At 59.5% G+C, this 27,276-nt stretch overlaps 2 protein-coding genes across 3 annotated transcripts in view; both read right to left on the bottom strand.

The window, feature by feature from the left end:
• BCR (BCR activator of RhoGEF and GTPase) overlaps positions 1-3,402 on the bottom strand; it is a 97,657-nt gene extending 94,255 nt beyond the window's left edge. Inside the window, exon 1 of one of the 2 annotated variants that reach the window (XM_027088449.1) lies at positions 1,667-3,402. In XM_027088449.1, the coding sequence (XP_026944250.1) occupies positions 1,667-2,972 (1,306 nt within the window). In that variant the 5' untranslated portion in view covers positions 2,973-3,402. The remainder of the gene's footprint in view (positions 1-1,666) is intronic. The other variant, XM_027088450.1, reaches the window with a different exon arrangement.
• Positions 3,403-8,745: 5,343 nt separating this feature from the next.
• RAB36 (RAB36, member RAS oncogene family) lies at positions 8,746-23,106 on the bottom strand. Its single transcript, XM_027088639.1, has 10 exons — positions 22,199-23,106; positions 19,365-19,456; positions 17,498-17,563; positions 17,031-17,132; positions 14,961-15,025; positions 13,411-13,466; positions 12,451-12,528; positions 12,095-12,185; positions 10,677-10,796; positions 8,746-10,429 (listed from the first exon to the last, which is right to left on the bottom strand). Exons 1-10 carry the CDS (start codon positions 22,424-22,426, stop codon positions 10,365-10,367), a joined length of 963 nt encoding a protein of 320 aa, XP_026944440.1. The 5' UTR covers positions 22,427-23,106; the 3' UTR covers positions 8,746-10,364.
• Between the last annotated feature and the right edge of the window lie 4,170 nt (positions 23,107-27,276).

Below are 27,276 nucleotides of genomic sequence, written 5' to 3'. Positions count from 1 at the left end.
GAAGCCTCTGCTCCACTGCTCCTCAGGGGCAGACGGCAGCCCCCACCCTCTGCCCTAGACAAGGCCCCTCCCCAATGCGGCTATTTCCGGAAGCTTCCCTGATGGCTCGCCCTCTGAACACATAAGTGATGTGTGTGTTCCTGTCTCCCGTTAACTTTTAAGCTCCCAGAGGGCAAGGACCACACTCTCTCCTTCTATGCAGCCCCTACTGTAGGAGGGACAGGCTTGCACACAGCAGAGCTCGCAGCCGGTGGGTCCTGGGTGTGCGAAGCTCGAAGGACCCCTGGACTCCCCCACTCGCATTTTTCAGGCATGTGTGGGGCAGTGGGAAGAACACGGGCTCTGCATTCCCACGGGGCCTGGAGGCCCAGCTCTGCCACTTCCTGGTTGCATCCCTACCTGCAGATGTGGAGCAGGTGGGGTGATGGAGAGCTCACAGGGGGCCCTGCCTGAAGCATGCTGTCACCATGCCTGGCGCACAGCGGCTGGTGGTCATTTCAGCTCCTTCCCTCAACTCGGAAATACGAGAGCAAAGAGGCCACTCCACAGAGCCAAAAATAGCCTCACTTGCTTCTAGAGGATGCTGACCAACGAAGCACATACAACTCCATCAGCAGAGAAAGAAAAATCAATGGAGCAGAAAACCGGATCAGCCCAACAGGGACCAGGACTCTGAGAGACTGCCGACTACCTCACCCGCCACCCCCCGCAAATCCCTCTCCTTACTCCAATCACGAACTGTGCCTGGATCTCAAAACCCAGTCCCGTCACCCCTGTGCCTCACGGTATTTGTACTCAGATGTGCACACGTATTATATACACAAATCCCATAGGTTTAATCTCAGGGCCAGGAGTCAGACGGTGGACTAGGAGCCCAAAATGAGCACCGGTGGGCAGGGAAGACGAGGAGGCGAGAGCACACTGATGGATCAGAAAATGGAGCTAGGGTAAGACGCACAGAGGTGAGTAATGCGGGTTGATGTCTCTCATCAAAACTGGGCAGATCAGAACAGGCGTGGCCCTGCTTCAGCCCTGGCTCAAATCTTCACCCTGGGGATCTTCAGTGGCCCACTGAGTCAGAACTGTCGGTCACCTCACTTCCTCTTCATTCGTATTTTCACCTGCTCTGACTAGCAAGCGAACCTGACACTCCCATGGCCTGGGAGCAGCTGGCATCTCTTGGGTTCCCCAAACGTGTCATATAACTCTTGAGGACAGGTGGCGGGGATTGCCCAAGACACGGATCAATCCCGGCTAAAAGCCTCCATCCAAGCAGCAGAGATGACCCACTCTTTATACCATCCCTACTGCTCGGGTGCGGGGGATCAGAAGGCAAGGAGATGACTGCCCAGGGCATCCTGGTCCCAACTCACAGAGAGTACTCTCGCGAGAAGCACAGGGCTCTAGACCCAAAGGAAGGAGCCACCGACCATCCCACACACCACCCCTCCCACCCCAATCCTGTTCCAAACGCTGGGAATCTGCCTTCAGGAGGAAGGTGGGATGCAGTTTGTTCAGGCTCAGAATCAGTAAGAATCCTTCCAGTCCACAACAGTATTTGAAAATCACTCCAAAAACTATCTCCCTCTTCCTCCCCGCATTCCCTACTGCTCAGTGGTTTCCAGCCAGGGGCAGGTGTGCCCACCAGGGTGGTAGAGGTACCCACCTGCGTCTCCATGGAAGGCGCCGTCTTGAAGCAGCCTGCTGGACAAGCTGTCCCCATCGCTGGGCCAAATCTGCCCCGTCTTGCGGACGCCCACGATGGTGGCCTCGGACACGACCACCGGGCCCTGCCGGTGCCGCTTCTGACACTGGGGCGTGGGGGGGCTGCTGCTGTCGAAGGATTGCTGGGAGTTCTGCGAGGGTGAGCGGCTCTTGTCCCGGAACGCGCGGTAGGTAGTGGGGCTCGGGGACACGCGGCTGGACTGGCCCGAGGAGAAGTCCTCCTCGCTGGACGTGAGGTTCTCATTGGAGCTGCAGTCCGGGGTGTAGCCGCCTCCGCTGTCCTCAAAGCTCCGAGGGGAGTAGGACCTCCGGGGCCAGGTAAGGCGCTTCTCCTGCTCCGAGGTGCTCTGGCTGCGCTGGAGCGAGCCCTTGCCCTCCCCTTCCACCATCATGCCCCCGACATAGATGCTCTGGTAGGGCTGGTACTCCAGGGGCGGCCAGGGGGGCCTGCTGCCGCCATTGGCGTTGATCAGGTTGTCCTTCAGGAAGCGCGGGTTCAGCTCCGCGTCCTCAAAGTCGCCGTCGAGGCCGCAGCTGCTCTCGGAGAGGCGCCCGCGGTAGGAGGGCCTGGGCGGGTCCCCAGGGCCGGGTCCCGCGCCCTGCTGGGACTTCTTGCGCTCCATCTGCATGGCCTGGCTGCCCAGGGAGCTTATGCGGTCCGACACGTCTTTGTCGTTGACCTTCACCAGGCCGCGCTCGTGGTGGAACTCGACGTTCACGTAGAAGGGCTTCTCAGCGTCCGTTGCCGCCGGCTGGACAGGGCCCTTGCGGATCCTCTCGAAATTGGAACGCAGGGCCGCCACGCTGGTGGGGGGCCCGCGCTCGTCGTGGTCCGCGGGAGCGGCGGCCCCGGGCCTGCGAGTGGCCGTGGGTCTGGCCTTGCCCGGGGAGCCCTCCCCGTCGAGCCGGGCCTCGGGCTCGTCGGCGGGCGGCGGGTCGGCGCAGTCGGCTGGCGCGGGCTGGGGGCGCGGCGCGCGGGGCTCGGCGGCGCCGTCGGGGGGCTGCGCCGCGCGCCGGAAGCCCCAGCGCTGTCGGTCGTAGCTCTTCTTCTCCTTGGCCAGCAGTGTCTGCAGGTAGATCATGCGGAAGCGCTCCTGGTTCACCTCCTGCTCCAGGCGCCGGATGGAGGCCTTGCAGCGCTCCAGCTCCTGCTCGATATCGCCCACCGAGCGCAGCTCCATCCGCGGCGGCTCCGAGTCCGGGAACTGCGCCTTCCACGCCTCGGCGAAGCCCACCGGGTCCACCATGGCGCGGTCGGCCTCACCTGCGCCGCCCGGCTGCCGCGGGGCCCGGCTCAGCGGCGGCGCGGCGGCCTCGCCAGGCCCGGCCCGGGGCGCCGGGCGGCCCCCATGCCCCCGGCGGGGCAGCGGTGACGGCAGCTGGCGAACAATACCCGCCCCCTCCCGGGCTGCAGGTGAGGCTGCAGCCAGGCTCCCCGCGCGCGGGGCGGGGCGAAGGGCGGGCGCGCGCGCGCGCGCGCGGGAAGGGCGCGGGGCTGCGCGCGCCGCTATTGTGTGCGGGGCTCCCGGCGCGCGCGGGGCGGGCGCTATCTCCGCTAGGCTGGGCCCGCTAGCCCATGGCCGCCGCCGGCGCGCTGCTCTCCTCGGGCTCCAGCGCCCGCGCCCAGCCGCCGCCGACTCCCCGCGCTGCGCTTGTCCAGCCCGCTCCCGCCGCACTCGCGCCCGGCCCGCACTCGGCGCCGCAGGAAGGGGAGGGCCGGGGGGCGGTGGCCGCGGCGCGGCGGACCGAGCGTGAGGGCCTCTTAAAGGGGCCGCTCCCCCGCCCAGCCGTGGCCCTGCCAGCGTCCCCGCGCCTGGGAAAACCGAGGCCCGGACGCCGAGTTCTGCACTCCTGGGACAGGAACCCCTGGGTCCGCATTGCCCCCCAGCCCGGAGCCCCTCACCGGCGTCACGGCTGAGCGCGCCCCTAGCGGGCAGGTCACCCAGCGGTGCCAACGGGCCTGCTGCGCTGGGGTCCCGGGGTGGGTGATGAAGCAACATCTGCCACACGGGACTGTCACAGAGATAATCAATAGGAGTTTCTCCCCAGGTCACTCAACACCCACGTCTCCTTTCCTGCGGTCCTGGGCCAGGTGTTTGCCTGACTCAGAACTTATCTCTGTAATCTGCCTCTGAAGGGGTCGCCAGCCTCCACTGGGACGCGCAGGGCTGGGCGGAAGACAGCATAGCCCAGGCGGGCAGGGAAACAAAATCTGTTCTCGTCCCTCGGGGAAGCCCAGAGATCTTAGACACACAGCACCCTGGAGGGAGTCAAAGGGGCGCCAAGTGAAAATACCCCCACCAGCCTGCTGGGTGAGGGGATACGGAAACAGGATTTGTCGACCAGAGAACCCGGCTTGAGTCCTGACCGCCTCTGCCCCTCTGTGCCTGCTTCCTGGGCGTTGAAATGAGAACGAGAATACCTCCCCACCCCCCGCCCCCGCCCCCGCGGCTGTTGTCCCTGCACGGATGTGAGGGGTTGTCTTGCCTTCCCCGCAGTTCCAGTGCCACCCAGAGTGGATGCCCTGACATCTAATCTAGAGGAACAGAGCCCAGGGCCGGCCTGGCTGGGATTCAGGTCTCTCCCACTCTGGGCTTTGTGACCTTGGCAATTCCCTTCCCCTCTCTGAGCCCAAGTTTTGTCCTCTTATGTCAGATGTTGTGAGCACCATGTGTAAGGCAACCAGATGGGGCAAATATAAAGCATGTGCTGTTCCTTCCATGATTACCTTTAATGTTGGTGCCCTGGGAGACTGGCAGGAAAACCCTGGGGAGCAGGACTGGCAGACACTTCCAGGCACAGCTCACTGCCGCCCCCTGCAGGCTCTCCACCCTCCTGCTGTCACCCCTCCCAGGCCCCATGTCCCCTCCCACTCCTCTGCAAGGCCAACAGGGCCCTTGTAAAGCCTATTTTGCAAGTGAGGAAACAGAGGTTGGTGCCCTGACTTTGTGGCCAGCAATGCGAGGCGGGAATCCCAGCAGTGCTCACATCCTGATGACCTCTTCTTCAAAACGGGTATAATAAATCCTGACCTCCCAGGGCATGGCACACAGCAGCTCAGCATCGGTATCAGTTGCCTTCCTTGGATGACCTGCTCCCGTCACCCAACGAGTGGGTCCGACAGGACGAGAACCCAGGCCTCCAGAACCCCATTCCCTGGCTGTCAGCAAGGAGACTCCCAAAAGCACAAACATTTTTTTCCCCTTGCTGACAGGGTCTCTGAGTTTCCAGGGGGAATTGTGGGCTCATCAGGGACATTATCATTAAACACCTGGGAAAGAAAAGGATACTTTGTGGGGGGGTGGCTTCATCCATCAGTGAGATGTCCCTTTCCCTGGTTTGCAGGCCCCAACTCAGCCCCACCTTAAATATTGTACACATAAGCAAGCTCATATCAGAACTCTGATGCTGTTTGGTTTGGGTTTGCAAGCTCTGCTCTCTTGGTAGAGCAAGTGGCTCGTTGGGCACAAGGACACTGCAAGATAGTGGCTATCTTCCCATGGGACAGCTTGTTCTGGCCCCAAGGACACTCCTCCCATCCTCTGAGCCTTCCCTGAAAGCACTCCCACCCTGGGTCTCTGGTCCTTCCCCGAAGAGCTTTCTTATCATTCCTCCCTCCTGAGGAAGGGAAGAATGAGGAGGAAAGTGGGGTCCATATATATGACACTCTGTAGTCCCCCATTTGGTGTCTGTCCCCAGCTAGATCTAAACTTCCAAGAACAGAGATCTGTCTGTCTTGTTCCCCAGTGAACCCCCAATGCTTACGACATAGTAAGTGCTCAGCCAGTGCTGACCCGGGTGGGAGCGCAGAGCCCAGGGAGGAAAGGGTGAGGCGGGCAGAGCCAGGCCGCAGCAGAGGTGTGTGGGCCTTGAGGGCGGGCATTCAGGAGGAGGCAGAGGTCAGGGGAAGGCTGGCCAGCGAGCTGGTCCTAAAGATGGGGACAGACAGGCAAAGATGGGGAGAGTTCAGAGTTCTGGGTGTGTCTGAGGAACAGCTGGGTTATGGGGTGAGGCTGGTGTGGGCTGCAGGAGGTCACATCAGGCGTTTTGCGCCCGTGAAAACCATCACTACAATCACCACCACTCCCAATAGATGTTTTTTTTTTTCATCTAAAAACTAAAATGGAACAGGAAAGTGGGAATGTTGGTGATGTCCCCTCCTCAACTTCCTTCATTTTCTGGGATGTGGTTTTGTGGCTCTATAATTCATTTCACAATCTCTCTCTCTCTCTCTCTCCCTCCCCCTCCCGCCCCCCCCCCCCCCACCATCCGGTCCCTTTGCTGGAAGGAGAGGCTGGGACTCAACGGCCCCCTCTGCTGGAAAGAACGCAGAACTTCCGATGCCTCAGAACCCTGGGGATGGAAACAACCCCAACGTCTGTCACGGGAATATCACAGTGGAATATTATATGACCATGAAAGAAAATGTAGTACCAATACATGCTAAACATCGATGAACCTTGAAAACATTTATGCCAAGTGAAAGAAAACAGTCATAAAGGGCCACATATTGTATGACTCCATTTACATGAAATGTCCAGAATAGACAAGTCTATAGAAACAGAAAGTAGGTTGGCGGTCACCTGGGGATCGGGGATGGGAGGAATGGGGAGTGACTGCTAATGGTCTCACACAACAATAAGTGGGGACCATATTTTGCTCCTTCCCTGCCTTGTCTGTACCCTCCTCTCCGCCCGCTTTGGGGGCAGAGGCTAGAGGAGGGCTCCCCCCAAACGGGATGTGGCCACATGACCCCCATCTGTCATCTGCCATCCGTCAGCCCCAGGGAGCTTCGGGCAAGATCAGAAAATGGGGGCAATCGATACAGCTGTTCTCTGGCCCTGCTCGTTGCTCTGTGCTGGATGGTGCCTGGTGGGGTGCCTCTTCCAGGTTACCAACCCCGGCCCAGAGTGGGTAGCCGGGGTCTCTGAGGGACTTCCCTGGCCAAGGGCTCTGAACAAGTGAGCTGTGGGCCTTTCCTCCCAGGCCCCCTTGTCTGTAACGCCACCACATCTGCAGAATCAATTCTGCCGGCCGAGTGCCCAGGCTGCCATTTCCCGCTTCACAGAGAAGAAGGGGCTGGGACAAGATGAGCTGGTTCCTGAAGCCACGGCCAGTGACATGGTGCAGGCTGTGGCTTCCAGTGGCCAGAGGCCCAGAGCACCCTCAGGCCAGGGGTGCCATCCACCTGTTGGGGAACAGGGAGCAGAAGGAAGGGTCTGCAAACAGCAGCCTGGGGACAGGCCGCACTACCCTGCTCCCTCCTGAGGCACAGGCTCAGACAGGTGGCTGGTGGCCCTGAATTCTGGGAGGCATCTGGATGAGGGGGTGGAGCCTGGAAGGAGGCCGTGGGACAGCCACGCTCCCTGTCTGCCCGACATATGGGAGGTGACAGGGGAGGCCACAGCAGATGGCAGAGGAGTCCGGGGTCTGCTGGGAGGGTGTCTCGTCTCAGGGCCTCCTTGGGTGACGTGCGCCCAGGGCCCCCTGCCCCTGTCTCTGGGAGCCCCGAAGGCTCAGAAGATGAGGGCCCTCTCTGAGCTGTTGCTGCTTCTGAAAGCTCCCCCACCCCACACCCCACCTCTCATCCCCACCCTGGGCCTCCTGGTCCCCGAGTCCCCTCTATAGTCCCCAGGCCAGGAACGCCTGTCACCCTGGCCTCTCCCAGGCTCTTATCTGTGTGAGGGTGTGAGTGGAGCAGGTCCCCTGCCGGTCAGCATGCTCCATTACCTACATCTCAGGCGACCTCAGGTGTCCAGCTTAGGCTGCCCGGGTCCCTCAGGAGAGCTCAGTCCCTCTGGGAGTGGCTCCCATCCCATCATCAGGCCGAAGTGGGCATTGGGTGGATCCGAGGCCCCCCGTTCCCTCCAGAGGCCACAGCAGGGTCGGGGAAGGGGGAGGTTCCTGCTTGCCAGGAGGCCGAGACCCCCATGGTGCTCTGGGTCACTGCGGAGACTGGTCCCGTGGCTGTGGGGCTGGGGAAGGACCGACTAAAATCACGGGGCTCAGGAAGCAGGCTGTGATGGGGAGCGACTGATTAGCTCATTAGCTCTGCTGTGGACCCTGAGGAGGAGCAGGTGTGGGACCTGGAGTGGGATTCCCGCTGGGATCACACTGCAAGCTGGCGTGGGAGGCGAAGAGAGAGGAGGGACAAGGAATGCGGAGGAGAAGTGCTCAGCTGCATCCTGTCACCTGGGCTCTGTGCTCAGGCTCCTCTCCAGTTAGGTGGGGACAGGAGGTCCTGATACCCAGCCCCCAGGGTTGCTGGGATGAAAGGGACTTCTTCCCCCTCCACTGAGTGCTCAGTAAATGGGGGTTCTGGTTACTCCCCCAAGAGGCTGGATGGCCCCATTCCTGGGTAGCCCCTGCTTTGGGCCAGAATTCCCACCTCCAAAGGGCTGGAGGCAGTGGTGGTGCCTGCATGCGACTCCCTCCCCAGGCCTGCACGGCTTTCCCTGGAATCTTCTGTGTCTGCCTCTCACCGAGCTCCTCCCAGGAACAGACCTGACGCTTGAGCCCCTGCAGCCCTCCCTGGCTGCTGCCTGACTTCAGGAGCCTCTGAGCGAGCAGCGGGCACACCCGCCTCTTGCCACTGAGGAGGGCCAAGCACAGGACTGTGCCCAGGAGGTTCACGAAGAGGCATCTTGGTGAGAGTGACTGTGTCTGCCGGAGACTCAGCGGGATTCCTGTCTCCCTGCTACATCTAGGTGAGCACCTGCCGGGGGCCTTTTGTCTAGGAGATGCTGGGGAGATGAGGTCACAGGGTCGCTGCCCTGGCTCTTAGGGTCCCACAAGGCGGTGTGGGGGGGGACGGGGGAGAAGCCCAAACATGGACACCACACCCGTAAGTAACAAGTGCTGTGGGAGCCGTGGGGGCTCCAGGAAGTCCTCCCAGAGAAGGAGCGCCCGAGCCGCCGGGCACAGAAGAGGCCTGGCACCTGCAAAGACTAGTGACCACGGGTGAAGGCTGGAGCACAGGGGCCTGCAGGGTGGGCTGGGGCAGCCACTGAGGGGCCTTGAGTGACAGGGTGAGAAAAGCGAAGGAGGGGAAGGGCCCCGGGATGGCTCTGAAGCTCTCGCGTGCGGCCCTGGGTCTCCACCCCAGAAATTTAAGTGCGTGTAGAGGATGTCTTTGTGGACTCATGGTATCAGTGGAACCACAGCAAAGTGGTTCTGCCACTTCAGAAGAAACATTGAACAGTTGGGCACACACGGGGCAACAGGAGGAGAGTTTCACAAAGGGCCATTTGGAGGGGTGGGCGCACATGAGACAGTGGTCCTGGCTCGGGGGCTAGTGACAGCAGGGTGCATTACCGCCCCCCAGTCCTGGGGCCTAGAGGGGTGGGGATGGAGCCGGGAGGGTGCCAGCCCACCTGACCAGGGTCTGCCATCCTGACGCTGTCTGTGGTGTGCCCCAAACCCGGTCGTGGTGCACCCTGAGATAGCCTGCCCCTCAAAACTGGGTCTGGTGGGCCAGCCCACTGAAGGCCCAGCAAGGCCTCTGTGGGGAAACCCGAGTGTGCAAAGCTATAACTATGAGGATGGTCACTTCAGTTAAAAAAAGCTAAAAGCTGGACACAAGCCAACTGTCCCACGGCCGGGCAGGGTGGATGGACTCTGGCCCATCTGCATGAAGGGACACGCAGGCTCGCTCTGGCAGCTCCTCGGAATGCGGCCTGCCCTGTGGGCGTGGGGAGAAGTCACTCTGGTTTAACGGCAAACAAGGCGCCCAGGTCGTGGCCGTGCTGTGTAGGAACAGGAGTCCCACCCGCTGCAGACGAGGCTTACGTCCGGGACCGCAGGGACTGTCACTCTGCATGCAGAGCTCTGTGCTGTCTCGTTTCACAATAAGCACATATGCCATTCCTTTAGGAGTGATTTATATAAAGAAGTATCTCCTATCTATAAAAGAGGAGAGCCTAAAATGTGGTGAAGGGGGAATGAACAAAAGCCGCCTAGTCTCCCGGCGGCTAACCACCTGGCTGCCCGAAATGCTCACCATCTACGAGAAACAGGCGGGAGCCAGACGTGCCACCTGCCTATGGCCACGGAGGGCGGGACTGGGGGGCACACACCCAGGGTTGGGGAGAGTGGGGTGGGCGGGGGCTCAGTAGCCCCTGAGGAGGAGCAACACGAGGGCATGGAGAGGGTTGGGCGCTCTGGGCGGGAGCTGGGGAGGGGAGACCTGGGTGCTCTTGCCCGATCCGGGTTGCAGCAGACAGGGAGCCTTGACTTCAGCAAGTGCCACTCGTCTGGACCACCGAGATGAGGAGGATTCGGAGGCCGACCCAGGAAAGTGGGGAAGAGGCCTGAGGGGATGCTGACTGTGCCCAGGGCGAGCGCCGTGGGCCTGGGGGCACGTGTCCGTGCCTGTGGTCCTGAGCCTCCCAGGGCCGGGGGGCTGTCGAGTGACTCTGTAAGTGCAACTGGCCTTCCAGATGACAGCCTCAGTGCCCCCACCAGCTGGGCAGCATGGGGCCCTGGGCAGCCACTGGGGGCCTTCCCTGGCTCCCGACCCGCTGAAGAGAAGAGGAGGAGCCCTGGGGCTCAGCACGGTGGGTGTTCCATGTCACCCTCCAGGTCACGGGAGGCACTGCCCACACGCATGCAGGCAGTGGAGGCCTCTGACGCAGGCTCAGCTAACAGCAACCTGGGCTGGAGGGCCTCTTGCTGTCCTGGGTCTCGGGTGGATGTCCCTCCATCCCTGTAATGAGGGGAGAAGTCACCTGGCATTAACCAGGTACCTGCAGCTGATGGGGGTGGGCGTCTGAGCTGGCAGGTAGGCAGGGAGGCTGCAGGCTGGAGGTCAGAGGGATGGGGGAAGGGGCAGCCAGGAGCCAAGAGCAAAGGGCGACGAGCCAAGGGAATGGTTGAGTCTTGGGCCAGAGGGTGGTGGACGCGGATTTCAGGCCGCAAGCCTCTCCCCAGCCCAGCCCATCACCTGCACGTACGGATGATGTCCCCGTCGCCGACCTGCAGCTGGGCACTGCTCCTCCGCTCCAGGTCCTGCAGCACTGAGCGCTCGAAGGCCAGGGCGGCCACACGGCTGAAAAACGCCTTCACGTTCTCCCCTGTGGGCACGGGACAGCCGTGACCCTGGCCATCTCTGCCCCTGCCCATGGATGCACTGGGGGGTGGGGGAGCCAGTGGTGCGGGAGCCAGGACAGCCCCCCCGCTGTGCAGGGGATGAGCTCCCCACCCTGGCCACATGCCCTGGCCGCTCCTGAAAATCTCTGAGCCTTGGTTTCCCGGCATCTACTCTTCCAATCAATTGCTACTGAGCACCCGTGGGCCAGGCACCGAGCAGTGTGGGCCTGCTTTCCCGTAACCTTTGAGCACCTCTCCAGTGGGCAGCCATGAGGATTAGAGCCACTGGCCCCCATGTCCTCCGCCAGGAGGACAAGACCACCCATCTGGGCACAGGGCCGGGCCCAGCCCCCGACACACATGCTGCCCTTGTGCAGTTAACAACCTATACCACCGCACAGGGCAGTCCTTCTTGGCCCATAGGGAGCTCTCAGGGAACATGCTGTTACTCCAATAAGAGGGCGGGTTCTCACAGCCTCAGGGACACCGTCAGGAAGGAGAAGAGGGAACTGGACATGGGGGCTGCCACTTTTTGTGTTGGGCTGGAGGTGGTACTTCCACTCGCACTCCTGCTGCCTCACCAAACCCCTGGGCAGGTGTCCACGGTGGCCCCTCGCCCGGGGTAAGGGCTCCCAGGTGTCATTCCAGAGTCCCCATGGCCTTGGGGCCTCCTGTACCCCCAGCAGTTATTTCATTTCATCCCCTCAACAACCTGTTTTCAAAATCTGTTCCTTGCTTCTCTGCATTTTCTCATTTTTCCTCAGTGAATCATATGGCTTTTATCATTTGAAACACATTTTTCCATTAAAAATAAAATGAGATTGACAGCAACACCCCACTTCCCGGATGAGGATGATGAGGCTCAGAGGCTCTGGGGGCCGGGGTAAGCAGTGCCCGTGGGCGAGGGCAGCTCAGGGGCCGGGGACCCAGTGAGGCTGGGGCAGACTGGGTGGGGTGTGGGGGAGGGCTGGAGGGCCGTGAGGGATGTTTGAGTGCCTTCTGTGATGACACCTGGGGAAGGGAGGGACAGCCGGTCACTGGCCCCTCCCACCTGTACCCGGTCAGGAGCAGGAGGATGGTGTGTTTACAGGTGAGGCTGCGTTCCAACCCCAGCCCCACCACTGCCTCCCTGAGACTCTGGTCGTGACCTCACAGGGACGGGATGGATGTGCCCCACAGCGGCCGCGGGGGTCTCACTAGAGAACACAGGTGTGCCACTCCTCCCATCCAGGGCAGGGCCCCCACCCCCGATCACCACGGCGGCAGCCCTGCACCCACTCACCGGTCTTGGCCGACACGGACCAGTACTCGGCCTGCATCTCGTTGGCTAGGCGCACGGCCTCTGCCTCCGCCTGCTCGCACGCGGCCCCTGACTGGGAGAAGCGGCCCTGCTGACCCAGCTCCCCGGGCCTTGGCACCTGCCCACAGGTGAGCCCGGCGGTCCCAGGCGAGTCTGAGCGCCAGCGTCCCTCCCTGATGGGACGAGCCCCGAGCACCGGGAACCGAGTGGCCCTGCTTTCAGACCCCCGCCTGCAAGTTCCCACGTAGGCACATAGGAGTCACCCTCTGCTCCGCAAGCCCAGGCTGAAGGGGCCACGTTTCCCGAGGCCGCCCCTGGCCCTGACCCGCTACGCTCACCAGAAGGTCCTTCTTGGTCCCCACAAGGAACAGGAAGCAGGCGCCTGGTTCATTCTCCCTCAGCGCGTCCTCCAGCCACTGCCTGGAACATGGGGGACAGGCAGAGACGGCACCCACCCCCCAGGGGCTGAGGAAGCTGGGATGGGGTGTAGCCCAGGTCCTCCCAGGGCCGAGGGTTGCAAGGAGGGTAGCTTGACCCGAGCTGGCCTCGGGGGCCTCGGGTGGGTGGGGACGCAGGGGCGCTGTAGGGGGAGCTGAAGGCCCCGTCCCAGCCACGGCTCTACCCTCGCCCAGGGTGAGACCTGCACTGTCACCAACTGAAGTGACCAGCCTGGCCTCCCTCACAGGGCTGGAGGTGCGGCTGTGGACACCCCAAACAAAAGCAAGGTGAAGGGGCTCTGGTCTGTCAGCTGATGAACGCTGGCTCTTTTTTTTTTTAAATAAAAAAAAGTTTTGGTTTTTTTTTGGCCGTGCTGTGCGGCTTTCGGGATCTTAGTTCCCTGACCAGGGATCGAGCCTGCACTACGGCAGTGAAAGCATGGAGTCCTAACTATTAGGCTACCAGGGAATTCCCAACCCCCAGCTCTTGCCCAGATCTCTGCCTGAGACAGCAAGTGCCCAGTTGTGTCCCCAGAGACAGGGCCCAGGCGAGGTGAATATGCCAGGCCCCTCGCCACAAATTAGTCAGGCTTTCAAGATGACAACAGCAGAGCACTGAAGCCAGCGTGCACCATTCTGCGCTGGCCACAGGCCCAGCTGGCCCTGCCTTCTGCTGTAGCTGCAGATCTTGAAGGATAAAAAGGTAGCCAACAGTCATCGGCCTGTGGGTGGCGGGTGCTGACCTGCAAGCTTGGTCACCTGTACCCACTGTCAGGGGCCCAGCTCATGGCCCAAGTTTGGGGAGCCCTCCAGGCAGTTTTCTGGGCCCAAGGGTCCCACGGGGGCTGCAGAGCCCCAGACTTGCCTGGTGTGCTCCAGGGTCTGCATGTCAGTGAGGTCAAAGGCCGTGATGATCACTGCATGGGGTGGAGGGGGGAGCCAGGAGCCGGTCAGTGACGGGGGAGGCAAACACGGCGTGACAAGGGGGCTCCCGCGGAACTGATAGGGGCGACGGACGCTGGGAGGGAGACACCCATGGCCGCCCTGGGGACCCAGCCCCCCACTCTGATCCACACCCAGCGGCCCAGCCACAGGGGGCTCCAGGGAGGCAAGGTGAGCCCCTGCGTTCAAATCTCCCCTCTGTCTCTTACGGCTGAGGGAGTGCAGGTGAGGCCTTGACGCTGAGAGCCTCAGCCTTCGTCTGTGACATGGTGAGGACCACAGCTACCTCTAGCTCTCAGGGTAGCTCTGAGGACTAAGTTGGAGCAGCTGTTTTAAAGCTCTTGGCCTAGGGCCTGACGTGGGGCAGACTTTCCCCCACTGGCAGCTATGGTTGTGCGGGCGATTAGCAACAACCAGCTTCAGGGGAACAATTTCTGAGGAGCAGGGTGGGCAGGAAATTGGGAGATGCAGCCTCCTCCCCCCAGCTCCTCTCATCACTGCCCTGTCTGGTCCCCTGTGCCCTGGGTGGCCCCATGTGGAGAGCATTCCTGGCCTGCTCTCTTCTGGCCCCAGGGGTGTGATCAGGGCTGGACGTGGGCCTCCCTCTGCACCTCGGCTGAAGGCTGCAGGAGGCCCACCCATGTGCCCCGCCCTGGCAGAGGGGCTGAGAAGTGGAGGAAGCTGATGGTGGTGGTGACCGTGGCCGGGCCGCTGTCTGCAGGGCTGTGCCAGGCGCCACGCCTTATTCCCAGGGGGTGTCATCCCCCTGAGAAGAGAGGCCACAGCAGATGTGGCAGAGCTGTTATTCCAATCCACAGCTGAGGTGCTCGTGGTTTCCTGTTTTTGCTTTTTTCAAACCTTAGTGAAAATGTGACTTTTAACACCAGTACTGAGTGGACCTAACTGTACCTCATCATCTGAGTCCGGTTTGGATGCCTCGGACCGCTTGCTCTTACCTCTCACTGAAACCCTTTCTCTCTTCTTCCTGGTCAGAGGAGGGGGCTTATGCTGCTACTGCCTGCTGACCGGGAGGCCTGCCCAGGGCTGGGGCGCCCTCAACAAGGATGTGGTGGGCGAGGAGCCCCGCTGGCCCCCACCTGAGGGCCCACCTCCACCCCTCCCCTCCAGCCAAGCCCCGCCCCCCGCTCCTGAGTTGACTCTGCTCTTCTTTCCGGGGTCTCTGCACAAGTACACCCCACTCTGAGCACCCTTCTGAGCTGAAACTGGGGCTGAGACTTTCAGGTAGCACCCGCCACCGTGGGTCCCTAAAGCGCGTGGCTGCCGAGGCTGGCCTGGGCCCGGCTGGAAGACGAGGACCGGCCCCGTGTTTCCTCAGTGGCTCTCAGGGGACAGATTTGGTGCCTGCACGGAATACCTGGGCATCTTGCTGTGCGCCCAGCAGGGAATTCACGGGGAGCCCCTGCTGCACATGGTTGAGGCCTCACTGTTGCCGTCACCCGGCTACTCACCCTGGGCACCCCGGTAGTAGGCAGACGCGATGCACTTGAACTTCTCCTGTCCTGCTGTGTCCCAGCTGCGCCGTGACCGAGAGGGAGGGGGAGAGAGAGAGGGAGAGAGAGAGAAAAGGGGAAACGGAGAGGTGGCAGGTTAAGCCATTGATCACAGTGTCCACAGCCAGCAGGCTTGTGGGGCCCTGGGCCGGAGACCCACGCGCCCGCACCAGCTGCATGGGTGCCACAAAGTGGCTGCTGCCAGCCAGCCAGCCCCACCCCCAGCTCCTTATGATTCCTTCCTTGGGCGCCCATGGGGAACCCCCTCTCTGGATGCACTGTGCTCATCGGGGAGGGGCGCGGCCTTAGCATTTCCACTGCCCAGATGAATGGAGCTGTAGCTCAGTCCCTTCCAACTGCGCCATAAAAAAGAGAATGTGCTCCCTGATGTGGCTGCTCTCAAGATGTGAAAGTCCACCTGTAGAGGCGACCCCGGGAATGGGACTGGGGCTCTGGCACTTGCTCATGTGTGACTGGGGTGTGGCTCCACCTTCCCCATGGCAGTGGAGGGGACGCTCAGCTCTCTGGGTGGGGTGCGTTGTCTGACAAGGACATGGTTTGCTTCTCTGATCAGTTAGCTCTGGCTCTCTGGAGGAGCTGAGCCCTGGCTCCATGGAAAAAAATGCAGTTGATTAATGATGTCTGCCATGGGCACAGTAAAGATAGAGGAAGTTACCTGCTGAGATCTGCTTGCCCTGGTTTAGAACAAGGCTGTAGGTCAAAATGCAGGGCTGAGTCTGAAAATCCACCCTTTTTAAAAATCAACACATCAAAATTTAAGTTTTCTCAGTAAACTAACGAGTAGACAAGCCATGAACAAGACACCAATAATCTGAAATTTTTCCAAGCGATCCAGCATGATGCAGAACTGTTTGGCTCTTTCATTAATTCATTCACATTTCCACTTCTGAAGAATACTCTGGGTGGGAGCTGGGAGGGTGGCCTGGCAGTGGGGCCAGTTGATTGGCTGGCAATGGCCTCTGTGTAGGACAAGGAGAGGCGGAGCCCGGAGAGCCCCCTGCTTCCTCCTGGGCCCTCTAATTAGACACAGCTGCCCTCTGCAGCTCCAGCTAGGCTGCCCCCAGCAGCCCGTGCTGCTTCACTCTCCTGCCTCCTCATCCCCTCGGTCCTGCAGGCCTGTGTCTTCACAGCCTCTTCTGCTCTGGTCTGACCCTGTACACCCCCTTGGGAGAGGTTTGGTGGTACCATCTGCTCCAGGACTGCACTGGGACTGGTCTCAGAGGAGCGGGCACAGTCTCGACACATTAGGAGCTGAATGAAGTCCACAAGGGGGTGAGCTCCACCGTGATCACCGCGATCCCAGGTCCAGCCCGGGGCATGGAGGCCCGAGGAGTGAATCCAGGGAGCAGGGGTGAGCACCAGAGAGAGCGCAGGAGGAGGGGACCAGACAGAGGCCCAGGGAATGCCAGCAGGGTCGGCCACGCAGGAGAGGGCCAGGCTGGAGACCAGCAGGTGCCGGAGGAGAGGGCCTCTGGTGGGAAAGCATGAGGCTGGGGGGAGACCCTGGGCTATTCTGAGGGAAACTAGAGGAGAGGGGCCGAAGCCAGGGATGTGTGTGTGTGTGTGTGTGTCCCTGAGAGGCCAAGGCATGAGGTCTGGCAGGGAGGAGACAGACACACAGACAGAGGGAGAGAGACGGGGCAGCATCAGGCCCCAGTAAGGTCTGTGGACCGTGTGGCCTCTGCTAGAGCCCAGAACGCAGGGAACGGTTTTGGCCCCGTTTTCCAAGTGGGAACAGAGGCTGGAGGGCTGAAGTGACTTGCCGGAGGCCGCGCTGCTGGCCTGGCAAATGGGATCACAGAGGGCCCACGGGGAGCACCAGGGGAGGCTGGGGGCAGGGGCGGGCACATCAGGCTGCAGGGACTGGGGCAGCAGAGAGCCCAGCTTCACAAAACCGCCCGGGGCTTCCTGCCCGCTCGCCGAGGCCTTCCCCGGGGTCTCCCCCGGCGTCTCCGCGAAGCCCTCCACAACCATATGATGGGAAACAAGCGAGGCGCGGTGACTTACATCTGGAGGCTGAAGGGGATCCCGGCGACCTCAAAGCGCTCCATCTCAAAGTCCACCCCGATGGTGGCCTTGTAGTCGCAGTCGAAAACATTCTTGCAGAACCTGTGGGGGCCGAGGAAGCCATCAGAGCCCGCCCTCAGGGAAGACCAGGCGGTGACGGCCATGGAGACAGGCCGCAGAGACAGGCCACGGGCGACGGAGCTGCCAGCGGGAACTCCGTGTGGAGAGAGGCTGCGGCAGCAGGAGAGACCAACAAGTGGGTCAAGGCAGTGAAAAGTACCGCGTCTGCCGGCAGGGAGGGCAGGGAGGGGAGCCTGTGGCCCCGGGGATGGTGTGACCAATGCCAGGCTCCTAGGACGCCGTACTCCCCGCGGACCCACCATCTCCCAGATTTCTTGCACCCCCTCCCAGCAGCCACATGGTCTCCACTGCGACATGTAATGGAGCCTCCCGGGCCGGTGGCGCACCTGTGGATGAGGCTGGTCTTGCCCACGTAGAGGTCGCCGACCACAACCACCTTGGAGAGTTTGAGCCTGTGAGGAGTACGGCGCAGTGCTCTCAGGCGTGATCACGGGAGCATCTTCGCGCACACGGGCCCCTCCTTCCCTGCATTCCCCACTCGTGATGCGGACAGGTCACCTGTGACACACTCTGGGAGGTCCGTCCCCCTCACTGGCCCTCAGAGGGGAGGGCAGGAGGACCTGCATTTGTTCTGGGGACTCTGTACCCCTGATCCCAACTGGGTCCCTGTCCCTTCATGAGAATCACAAATGGGCACCATGGGAGGCTGAGTCTTGGGCTGAGGGAGCAGCGGGAAGAGCCCCAGGTGGGGCTGTGTCCAAGTTGGGTCATCTGCTCCAGAACTAGCTGCTGCCTGGGAGCAGAGTAGACACGGCCCCTCCCTCGAAGACGTGGCCAGGTGAGCTGCACCAAGTCACCAGGTGACACAGAGGTGCCCTGTTGCTGTCTGCAGGTGGAGGAGACTGGTGGTTTGGGCGTGACCCACAGTCCCAGGAATGCTGCTGTGCGAGTGCAGGACACACACAGAGGGAGGGGTAGCTGCTCTAGGTGAGCAGGGTCCCCCCTCCCCAGGGAGCCTGAGAACCTTAGAGCCATGGCCCAGGCGTGCAGACCTGAGTCCACAACATGCCCCCAGCCTGCCTGGCCCTGGAACGCCCTCCAGGGTGACGGTGGTGTCCTGGCAGGCACACAGCCCCAGGCCCTGTACCCCTGCCTGCGCCCCTTACCTCGGCGCTGCATCTGCACTGCTAGTTCTGTGTGTGTGTGTGTGTGTGTGCGTGCGCGTCTGCACCGCTAGTTCTGTGTGTGTGTGCGTGTGTGTGTGCGCGCGCGTCTGCTAGTTCTGTGTGTGTGCATGTGTGCGCGCGCGCGTGTATGTGTGCGTGTGTGCGTGTGTGTGTGTGTGCGCGTGCGCGTCTGGTGTTTTGTTTTGTTTTTGGCTGCACCATGAGGCTTGCGGGATCTTAGTTCCCTGACCAGGGATCGAACCCAGGCCCCGGCAGTGAAAGCACCGAGTCCTAACCACTGGACTGCCAGGGAATTCCCTGCGCTGCTAGTTCTGGAGCAGGTGGCCCTGACTCTGCTTCTCAGGAGGAGTAAAGGTGCTGCCGCAGGGCCACTGGGTTCCCCTGTGCCCCAGTTTCCTGGCCTTCCAGCACTGAGTGTGGGGAAGGGCTGGGAGCTCCTTGGTGGGAAGCCCCTGGTGTGGAACCAGCACTCCCCCAGCAGCCGCCGCCATGCTCAGCCCATGACCATGGCCACCTTGGCCGTCCTGGCCTCACTGTCCCCATGTGACTTGTGAGCTCAGCCTTCTCCCTGAACAGACCATGAGCCCCTCAGGATGCATGGCGGAAGCAGGACCCCGCACCTGTTTGTTAAGAAGATGTGACCATGACAGGACACCTGTGCCGCAGTGCCAGGCGCCCTGAGGCAGTGACGGGGCGCACACGTGCCTCTCCTTCCTGCGTGTGGCCTGGCGAGGAACCCAGCATGGAGTTCAGGAGCATGGTGCAGGGGGCACCCGCTCCGTCTGGGCGAGGGGGCAGGTGTGGTGGGGACTCAGAGGAGACCGCAGGGACCCAACACTAAGTCTGAGGCCTGAAGGGCAGGAAATGCTTCTGGAGGGAACAGCCGTGCTCAGACCTCGCTGCTGGCCTCACCGAGGGGGGAGCTGTTCCTACAGCAGGTGCGGCAGGTAAAGCCAGATAAACGGCAGATGCTCCTCAGACCTGTATGGGGTGGCGGTGCCCGCATCCACACACTCACATGTGCGCTCGACCCTCCCCACCCTCCCCTGGCCAAGCCGGCACTCACCCGACGGTCCCCGTATTCCTGTGTTGGCAGGCGGCGCTGACCTGCCCGTGAAAGTGCTCCCGGAGCTGCAGGCAGGCAGCGGGCGTGTACCACTGGAAACAAGACAGACAGACAGGTGGGCACATCACCCTGCAAAGCTCGCCAAGCGGGCAGCAGGCTCCTTCCTGAGCCTCGGTCACATCCGTCCTCTACCTTGTCAGCGACTCCCAAGGCTCCAGGGTCTTGTGAGCCCCGAGGAGGAGCAGTGGGACAAGGACACACCAGGGAGCCCAGGCGGGGATCCAGAGAGCTGTGTCCCGCTGGGGGCAGCTGTGCCCTTGCTGTGGGCGTATCAACCCTCTGTCCCATCTGGGCCTCTTCCAATGAGAGGAGGGGTGGGCTGTAAGGGCCCTTTTAGTGCCAAGATCCTCCTACCCCTTCTATGGATCTCTGATGCCATTTTTGTTTTAAAAATATGCATATCTGTGCATGGAAAATGTCCTGGAAGGCACTTTCATCTTCCATATTGTTCAGAAGGCAGAACTAGGTAGTGGTCTAAGAGCAGGGCCCCTGTGTCCACCCTCAGCTGCTGTGTGACCCTGGGTAGTTGCCTCACGTCTCCGAACTTCAATTTCTGCATCTGGAAAATCTCAGGGACTTGGGGGCATAAAACGAGGTTACATTTGTGAAGCCACCAGCGCAGAGCTGGTCTGGCACATACATACTAAGTGATCAGCAAAGACGCCATGACACATCGAATGCAGGTTTGTTCTATAATTAGAAAAAATGATGTTAAACAAATGAAAGGTGACCATTACGTTTTGCAGTCAGATTGGCCAAGGCTAAGTGTGGGGCATGGCCAGGATGTGGGAGGAGGCCGAGCTGGAGACTGCTGCTGTGCTCTGCTGTGGTCCCTGGGCCACCCCTCTGTCCTTCAGGGCCCCTGCGGCTCTGCCCTGGTCCACCTGCCCTCTCGGCTCTGTGAGACCAAGGCAACAGGGACGGTGAAGGAGCTCGGCCAGGGGTGAGGGCGGGACCTCACAGCGCCCATGTCGTCATCTGTAAGGTGGGGACACCCCTCACGGCACCTCTTGGTCTGCTCACTGGAGGAGCAAGTGGGCAGTGCAGACGAGCGCTCAGCCCAGGGCCCCCGGCCATGCGAAGGTGGGCCACCTCTCGGGAAAGCTGGCTGCTTTTCCGTCCACTTCCGTGTCAGTGTCAAGCTGGGGGCTGGCCAAGACACGGCGGTCAGTAGAGGGGTCCCAGGACTTGGGACAGATTGGAGAAGTGTGCTAGGGAAGGCTGGCAGGAAGCGCACAGAGGAAAACCGAGGCACATGGGGTGAAGGAAGGACTGGCCCCATCTGACCACGAATTGCTTGGGTCTGAAGTGCTGTGGCCCTGGAGTGTGGGATGAACTTGGCCACAGGCAGTTGGCGGAGAATCTTACCTTCTGTGGAAGCAGGGATGCCCTAGCCTGCCTCCCAAGGTGGGGAAACGTCAGAGCTCTGGAGTCGGCCACAGTTGGGTCAAGTCTGGGCTCCCCCACGCCCAGCTGTGTGACCTCAGGCAGTCCTCCCTACCTCTCTGAGCCTCATCCCACTTTGTAATTGGGGTCCTTCATCCCATGAGACCTGGACTGTTTTGTGCCGATCACGCTTCCCTTCCTTTGGCTTTTTAACCCCAGTCCCCGTCATCCCTAGTCACCACTGTCAAGTTCAGTAGAGAAGCAGCTGCCTGGGCCTCTGATGAGATGGAAAGTCCTGGGGGCACTGTCCACGGGTCTAAAGCACCGAGGCTTTATCTGTGCATGTTGGAGACAGAACTCGGGGTTGGGGGGAAGGCAGGAGAGGGGGAGGAGGAATGACTGCGGACCCCAAATACCCAGAGCCTACCCTCCTTCCCCCACCGGCCTGGGCACAGATTCCAAGACTCAAAAGAGAGGATTTCTCCCCACAGCACCAACCATTCATGGCAGGATCTTAAGCATCCTTCCAGATACCCTGCACATAGAAGCAAACACATGCATTTCTGCTCCTTTTCTCACACATGGTGCTCAACAACTTACTTTGGCTCTCATTGTGCATCAGCCCCTGAGAGGCGCTCATGCCTCCCCGAGTCTGTGTCAAGAAGCAGCATTTTGCTGTCTACGTGGCCCCCTCTCGAGGACATTATGTTGTGTCTGACCTTCTACTTTACAAATTGCTGCAGTGCCTGGCCCTGAGCATCTGCAGTGCTGGGAGACATTATCCCGCTGCTCCCTTGGGAGGCTGTGCAGATTTGCATCCCCTGCTGTGATTAATAATGGATTTTAATATAGATGGAAGAGAGCTGTGAGTTTCCAGCAAGGACAGAAGGCAGAATGGTAAGGGGTGAGAACTTTGGATTTGGTGTCAGGAAACTGGAGTGCTGTTTGATAATGTCATAATTAAAATGAGAAAAACAGTGACCACACTTGGGCAAGGGAGCTCCCTTTTACCATGAGCCAGACACCCAATATGAGAGGAATTATCCTTCTGTACCAGTGGCTCTGAGAGGTTGAGTAACTTGCCCGCGGTCACACAGCTTAATGACATGCAGGACTCACACCCAGGACAGTCTGACCGCAAAGTCTGTGCCCTTCATCCATGCCACACTGCCTCCTGGTGTCACCTTTCACTTGCTGGCCCACCTTGGGCAAGTCAACGCCAAGCTTCTCAAGAAGTCTGCTGAGTCCCTGGGGTCTGTCAGTGAGGCACTGACCTCCCCGATTCACCTGCTTTGTTTCCAGTGGTGAGTGAGGTGGGGAAAGCTGGGTGAGGACATGGTGTCCGGAGAGCAGTGCACATATCAAGGGCTGGCCTAACGCCTCCCTACCTTAGGGAAGCTGGTGATGACGCGGTCCCGGCTCACCGTGGGCCCCAAAGGCATCACAGAGGACCTCATTCTTCCTGGGAGTCCTGTGGCCCCAAAAGGGGGAAGAGAGTTAGGGAACTGTGCAAATCCCTGGGGACTCCCCCAAAGTTGATACCTAACGTTGCAGTAGCTTTGAAAACAGGTCCAAGCCTCCTTCTCTGTCAGGAATGTCAGGATGCCAGGGGTCATCTCTCCAATCTGCAGGCAGTGTGTGTTGGGGCACGGGGGCGGGTACCAGGCCTGCCACCAGGCCTTGGAGTCGAGGAGACCTGAGTCTCCTGACCGATGTCCACCAGGAGTGGCGCCTCCCTGAGCTCAGCTCTGCGCTGAGTGAAGGAGCACAGTCGCCAGGCTGTGCACACAGCCCGGGAAGAGGAAGTAGAGTGGGGAGGGGTCCCCCGCTCCTGCCCCTTAAGGGATGAAGGCTCTGGGTATGCAGGGCCCTCAGGGTTCAGCCCACAGGCCTTTCCCAGAACCACCACAGCCGGCACCGGGCCCCTCAGCCTATTCCACAGCCCCGGCTCCTTCTCCCTCCCGCCCCCTCCGCACTGGGTGGCCTTGACCGAGAGAGAGGCCTGTGGTCCTCCGCATCGGACCATCTCTCCCCAGACCAGCACTGGGGGCCCGGGGTGTGCGGTCAGGAAACGAGGAGGCCCGGGGCCCAGGCCGCTTTCAGGTTATGCAGTGGGAGGTGGGCGGGGGATCACGCGGGCGGGAGAGGGTGTGTCCGAAGGGGCGGCTGACTCACCTGCGGCGGCTGCAGAGGCTCCTGACGCTGCCTAGTCCGGAGGGTCCAGTGGCCGCGATCACCATGGCAACGAGCACCACACGGGACAGGCGGGCGTCTGACGAATCCGGGACGTCGGGGATGGGGCTCACAGCCAAAAGTGTTCCGTCAGCGTCTCGCGCCGCGATCACCATAGCAACCAGAGCCTCGCGGGAGACTCCGGGACGCGGCCCGAGCGCCGGTGATCACCATGGCAACAAGGGCGGGGCCTGGTGGGCGGGCCAGGTCGGCCATGGGTGGGGCCTGGGCTCCAGGGGCGGGCCTGGGCGGGGCTGACCGTGGAGAGACTTGCGCACCTGGCCTCCCTGATGTCACCATGGCTGGGGAGGGTTGGTGGTTCAAACGTGGAGGGAATCATGTGCAGTGTTTAAGTACTTATTTTCATAATATAGCAAATGTGATCTTTTTCTTGTTATGTAAATATTTCGTGTTTTTCTTGTTATCTGGTAGGGAGGGATCTCCAAGATCCCTTGACTTCTTTCCATCACATCCAGTGTCTGATCTATCAGTAAATCCTGTAGGTTCTACCCTCAAAATTTGTCCAGTGTCTTCTCTCTCCCTCCTGCTTCCTCTGATCTCACCATGGTCCCAACCATCATCATCTTCTCTCCCCTTAACTGGTCTCCCTGCTTCCACCCTTGCTTCTATCCTATTCCCAGTTCAGCAGCCCCCAGGGATCCCTTGTTAAAACACAGATCAGATCATGTCAGTCCTCAGCTCCAAACCCTCCAATGCCTCCTCATCGCTCTTAGATGAATAAAATCTTTACAATAGCCCAAGAGGCCCCATGTGATTTGCCCCATTTATTCTCTTAGCTCATCTCCTACTGCTTCCCCCTCCCCCCCCATCCCACACATGCTCCACTGGCCTCCTTGCTGTTCCTCCACACGCCAGGCACCGGGGTGCTTGCATCAGCTGTCTCCTAGGCCTGGAAGGCTCTGTCCCCAGATAGCCACATTGCTCAGATGTCACCTCTAGATGAGGCATCCTATTTACAACTGCCGCATCCTTCCAACCCCTTATTCTGCTCTATTTCTCCCAGGCACTTAGCATTTTCTAACACATTATATAACTTGCTGTTTTTGTTGATTGTCTGTCTCCCTCCACTGAGCGCAATGAGAGCAGGGGTTCTTGTGTATAGTCCACCCGACTTATTGCATCAGCCAAACAGTGCCTGCACATAAGCAGGCATGGAGTGAATGTTAAATGAGTGAACAAATATTGCATTTACAAAAACAAGGTGAACACTGTTTGAAGTATACTGCCATTACATTAAAAGGTAAATGAATTGTATTTACTCGTATAAATTTAGTTTATCAATGGAAAGATTCCAGTGGTTGCCATAGGTAAGGACGATCCGTTGGCTGGGGACCAAGGAGGGAGGGAGACATTATACTTTCATACTTTTTGGATTTTCTTCTATGTACATATATCACCTATTTGGTAAATAATTCAAATGAAAATAAACATTTTGGAACAGAGGGAATACAATAATATCCCCCGTCTCGGCCCCTCTGGGTTAGCCCTGATGCATTTCGGTGTGCTTTGTACCTTTCCCACAGACACCTCCTCCTCTCTGCAATCATGGCATAAGAAGAGGCTCTTGCTGTAGCACTGGCATTTGATCGCCCTGCAGTGACAAGGAATGGACACGCCTTCCATTTCCTGACCTTCATCTGCATAGTTCTGAACCTAATGATGCCTGAATATCATATGCCTTGGCTTCTAGAGCTCATGCTGCAACATTAATTTCCATAATTAATGGCTGTTTAAAGGCTGACCTGAGTCACTGAGCTTCTGTGAGCTAGTTTCTGTTTGCAGAGAGAGGCATGTGGGGCTAGATGGCTTCCAGAGGCATTTATGAGATGGTAGCCACAGAAATGAGATGGTAGCTTTGGAGAGGAGGACCGTGTATGGGACAAGGGAAGGGGATGCAGACACTGATAATGTTCTAATGGTGAATTCACAGGTGCTTATTATATTTTTATGTCTCACAAATTAACATATATGCTACATAGAATGTTATGTGTGTGTTTGCAAAAATAATAAAAAGGAGATTGAAAAACAGAAAATTGAAGGACGATTTTACAAAAAGACTCTCTGTAACCAAATCCTGAGAGATCTGGAATTCCCAGCTTTGAGAATCTACTTGATTCAGCTCCCTGATTTCACAAGCAAGGAAATGAAGGCTCACACATTCCAAAGGATTTGCTTCACGAGTTAGAACTAGATTTGGAACCCAGCTTTCCTAAATCCCAGCCCAATGCTCTCCACACCACCTTTGTACAAAAGCTAGGATGCTCTAGGTTAGACAGACCCTTCACAACTTGGTCCTTTGAGGGACAGCGGTAGGGGCAGACATCCACATCACAAAGTGGGGTCCATGGCACACAGATCGAAGTCAGTTGCCTTCCTGTCAGAGTTAAATGTGCCGGAGGCCGACGCTTGGTGTCTTTGTTAGTGAGTTTCACTGCTAAGGGCTCAGGCCTCAGAGTGAGCTTCCCTGAGTTGCTCAACTTCCTCCTCCGTTTACTCTGGTATAAAATGGACCTGACTACGTACTTCAAGGGTTTGTTGTGAGGATCACACAAGATGGTGAAAGTGCTTTGATTATGAAGCTTGACTCAAATCCATTAACCATTCACTTCTTCTACACTTACCGAAAGGCCTCCTGGTATATTCCTGGCACTGGGGAGGCAAGGAACCAGGACCGAAGTGGCCTCCACCCTCAGGGAAGTCTGTTGGGGGAAACAGACAAGCAAGTAGAGAATAAGAAGAGGGAAGTGTGCCAGTGGGGTAATTAAGCTATAGGATCACTCGCTAATTTTGAGTTGCGCAGAAGGTCGGCTTCCTGATGGAAGAGTACAACAAGTTGTGTCCTGAAGAACAAAGAAGTGGATAGTGTTACAAGCAGCCCAGCTGCAGGAAAGAGTTAGCCATTTGGGGGATTAAGAAAGAATCCAGCATGTGTGGAGGAAGCCTTCACCCAGGGCCTCGAGCGGTAGGCTAGGAGTCCGGACTCTGTCCTGAGACCAGTGGGGAGCCCTGGGAGGGTTTGGTGTATGTGGTGGCTGGCTCTGGCTTGATTTCAAGAACAACTGCTCTGGCCAGCAGTGCATTGAGTCCACTGCAGGGGCCGACCTGTGTTGTCACCAGCCAGTCAGCCTGCCGAGGAAGGAGCCTGGACCAGGGCTAAGCAGTCCTGGAATCAGGCCTCAGTGATTCAGCAGAAGCTACTGAACCTCTTTGAGGTTCCTGTCCGTAAAATGGAGAATGTTATCACCTCACAGGTTTACTCTGAGGATTAACAGTGTGCCAAGTGCCCAGTACAGAGAAAGGCGCACATAGACACTTCCCTTCCGCACTATGAACAAAGCTGAGCCGCCTTTGTTCCCCACAGTAACCCTGTAAAATATCACCACCCCCACTTTACTGCCGGCCCTGGCCTGGGATGTTCGCGCCTGCGCGGTGGGCGCCGAGTGTGCAAGAGCTGCGTGGCTGACGCTGCTCAGGGTCGCCTGGCAACCGGGTCGCCTGGCAACGGGCAAGTGCTACAGAACCTTGCGCGCTGAAGCAGGTGAGTCTGCGGCGGCCGACAGGGGCCAGGGGCCAGGGGTCCCCAGACCCACCCGGTCCTGATCAACAGGCCCCGCGCCCTCCCACCCCAAGGCAGCCCATACCCCTTAGATGAGGGTAGGCCCCTGTCCCTGGCGCCCACCGTTTCCTGAGAGGGGAGCCCCGATCCCAGATGGCTGGGCCCCCTCTTCTCTTCCAGCCCGGCCCCTTCTCCTCCTTCCCTAGTCACCAGGTGCCCGGAATCAGAGTCCGGCTCACCTCTCTTAGTGGAGTCGGTTCCCACAGGCAGGGGTTTGTCACTGCCACTAAACGCGGTCACAACCCCCATCAGCTTAATAATAACTCAGCCAAAGTATCTGGAGCCCTGGCGAGCCAGGCTCAAGAGTCTCAGCGAATATGGCAGCTTGGCGGGGGTCGGGGGTTGGGGTGGGGTGGGTGCTATTATCATCTCCCTTTTGAGCTGCAGAAAGACACAGAGGAAATAACTTGTTAAGGGCCACCCACTGGCTTGGGTCTGGAGCCCATTCTTAACTACTAAGCCACACTGCCTACAGTTGCTCAAAGTGTGTGTGTAATAAAAATAAATCACACTTTAACCTTATTTCCTTCTCTATGGATGTGCCGGGAGCATCCGACTGTGGGTCCCTGATGGGTGGATGTGCTACACCCAGATTTG

Source organism: Aethalodelphis obliquidens, unplaced genomic scaffold (genome assembly GCF_003676395.1).
Source record: "Aethalodelphis obliquidens isolate GAN/ISIS:26980383/991018 unplaced genomic scaffold, ASM367639v1 scaffold63, whole genome shotgun sequence".
Lineage (NCBI taxonomy): Eukaryota > Metazoa > Chordata > Mammalia > Artiodactyla > Delphinidae > Aethalodelphis > Aethalodelphis obliquidens.
This window is presented reverse-complemented; position numbering and strand designations above follow the sequence as displayed.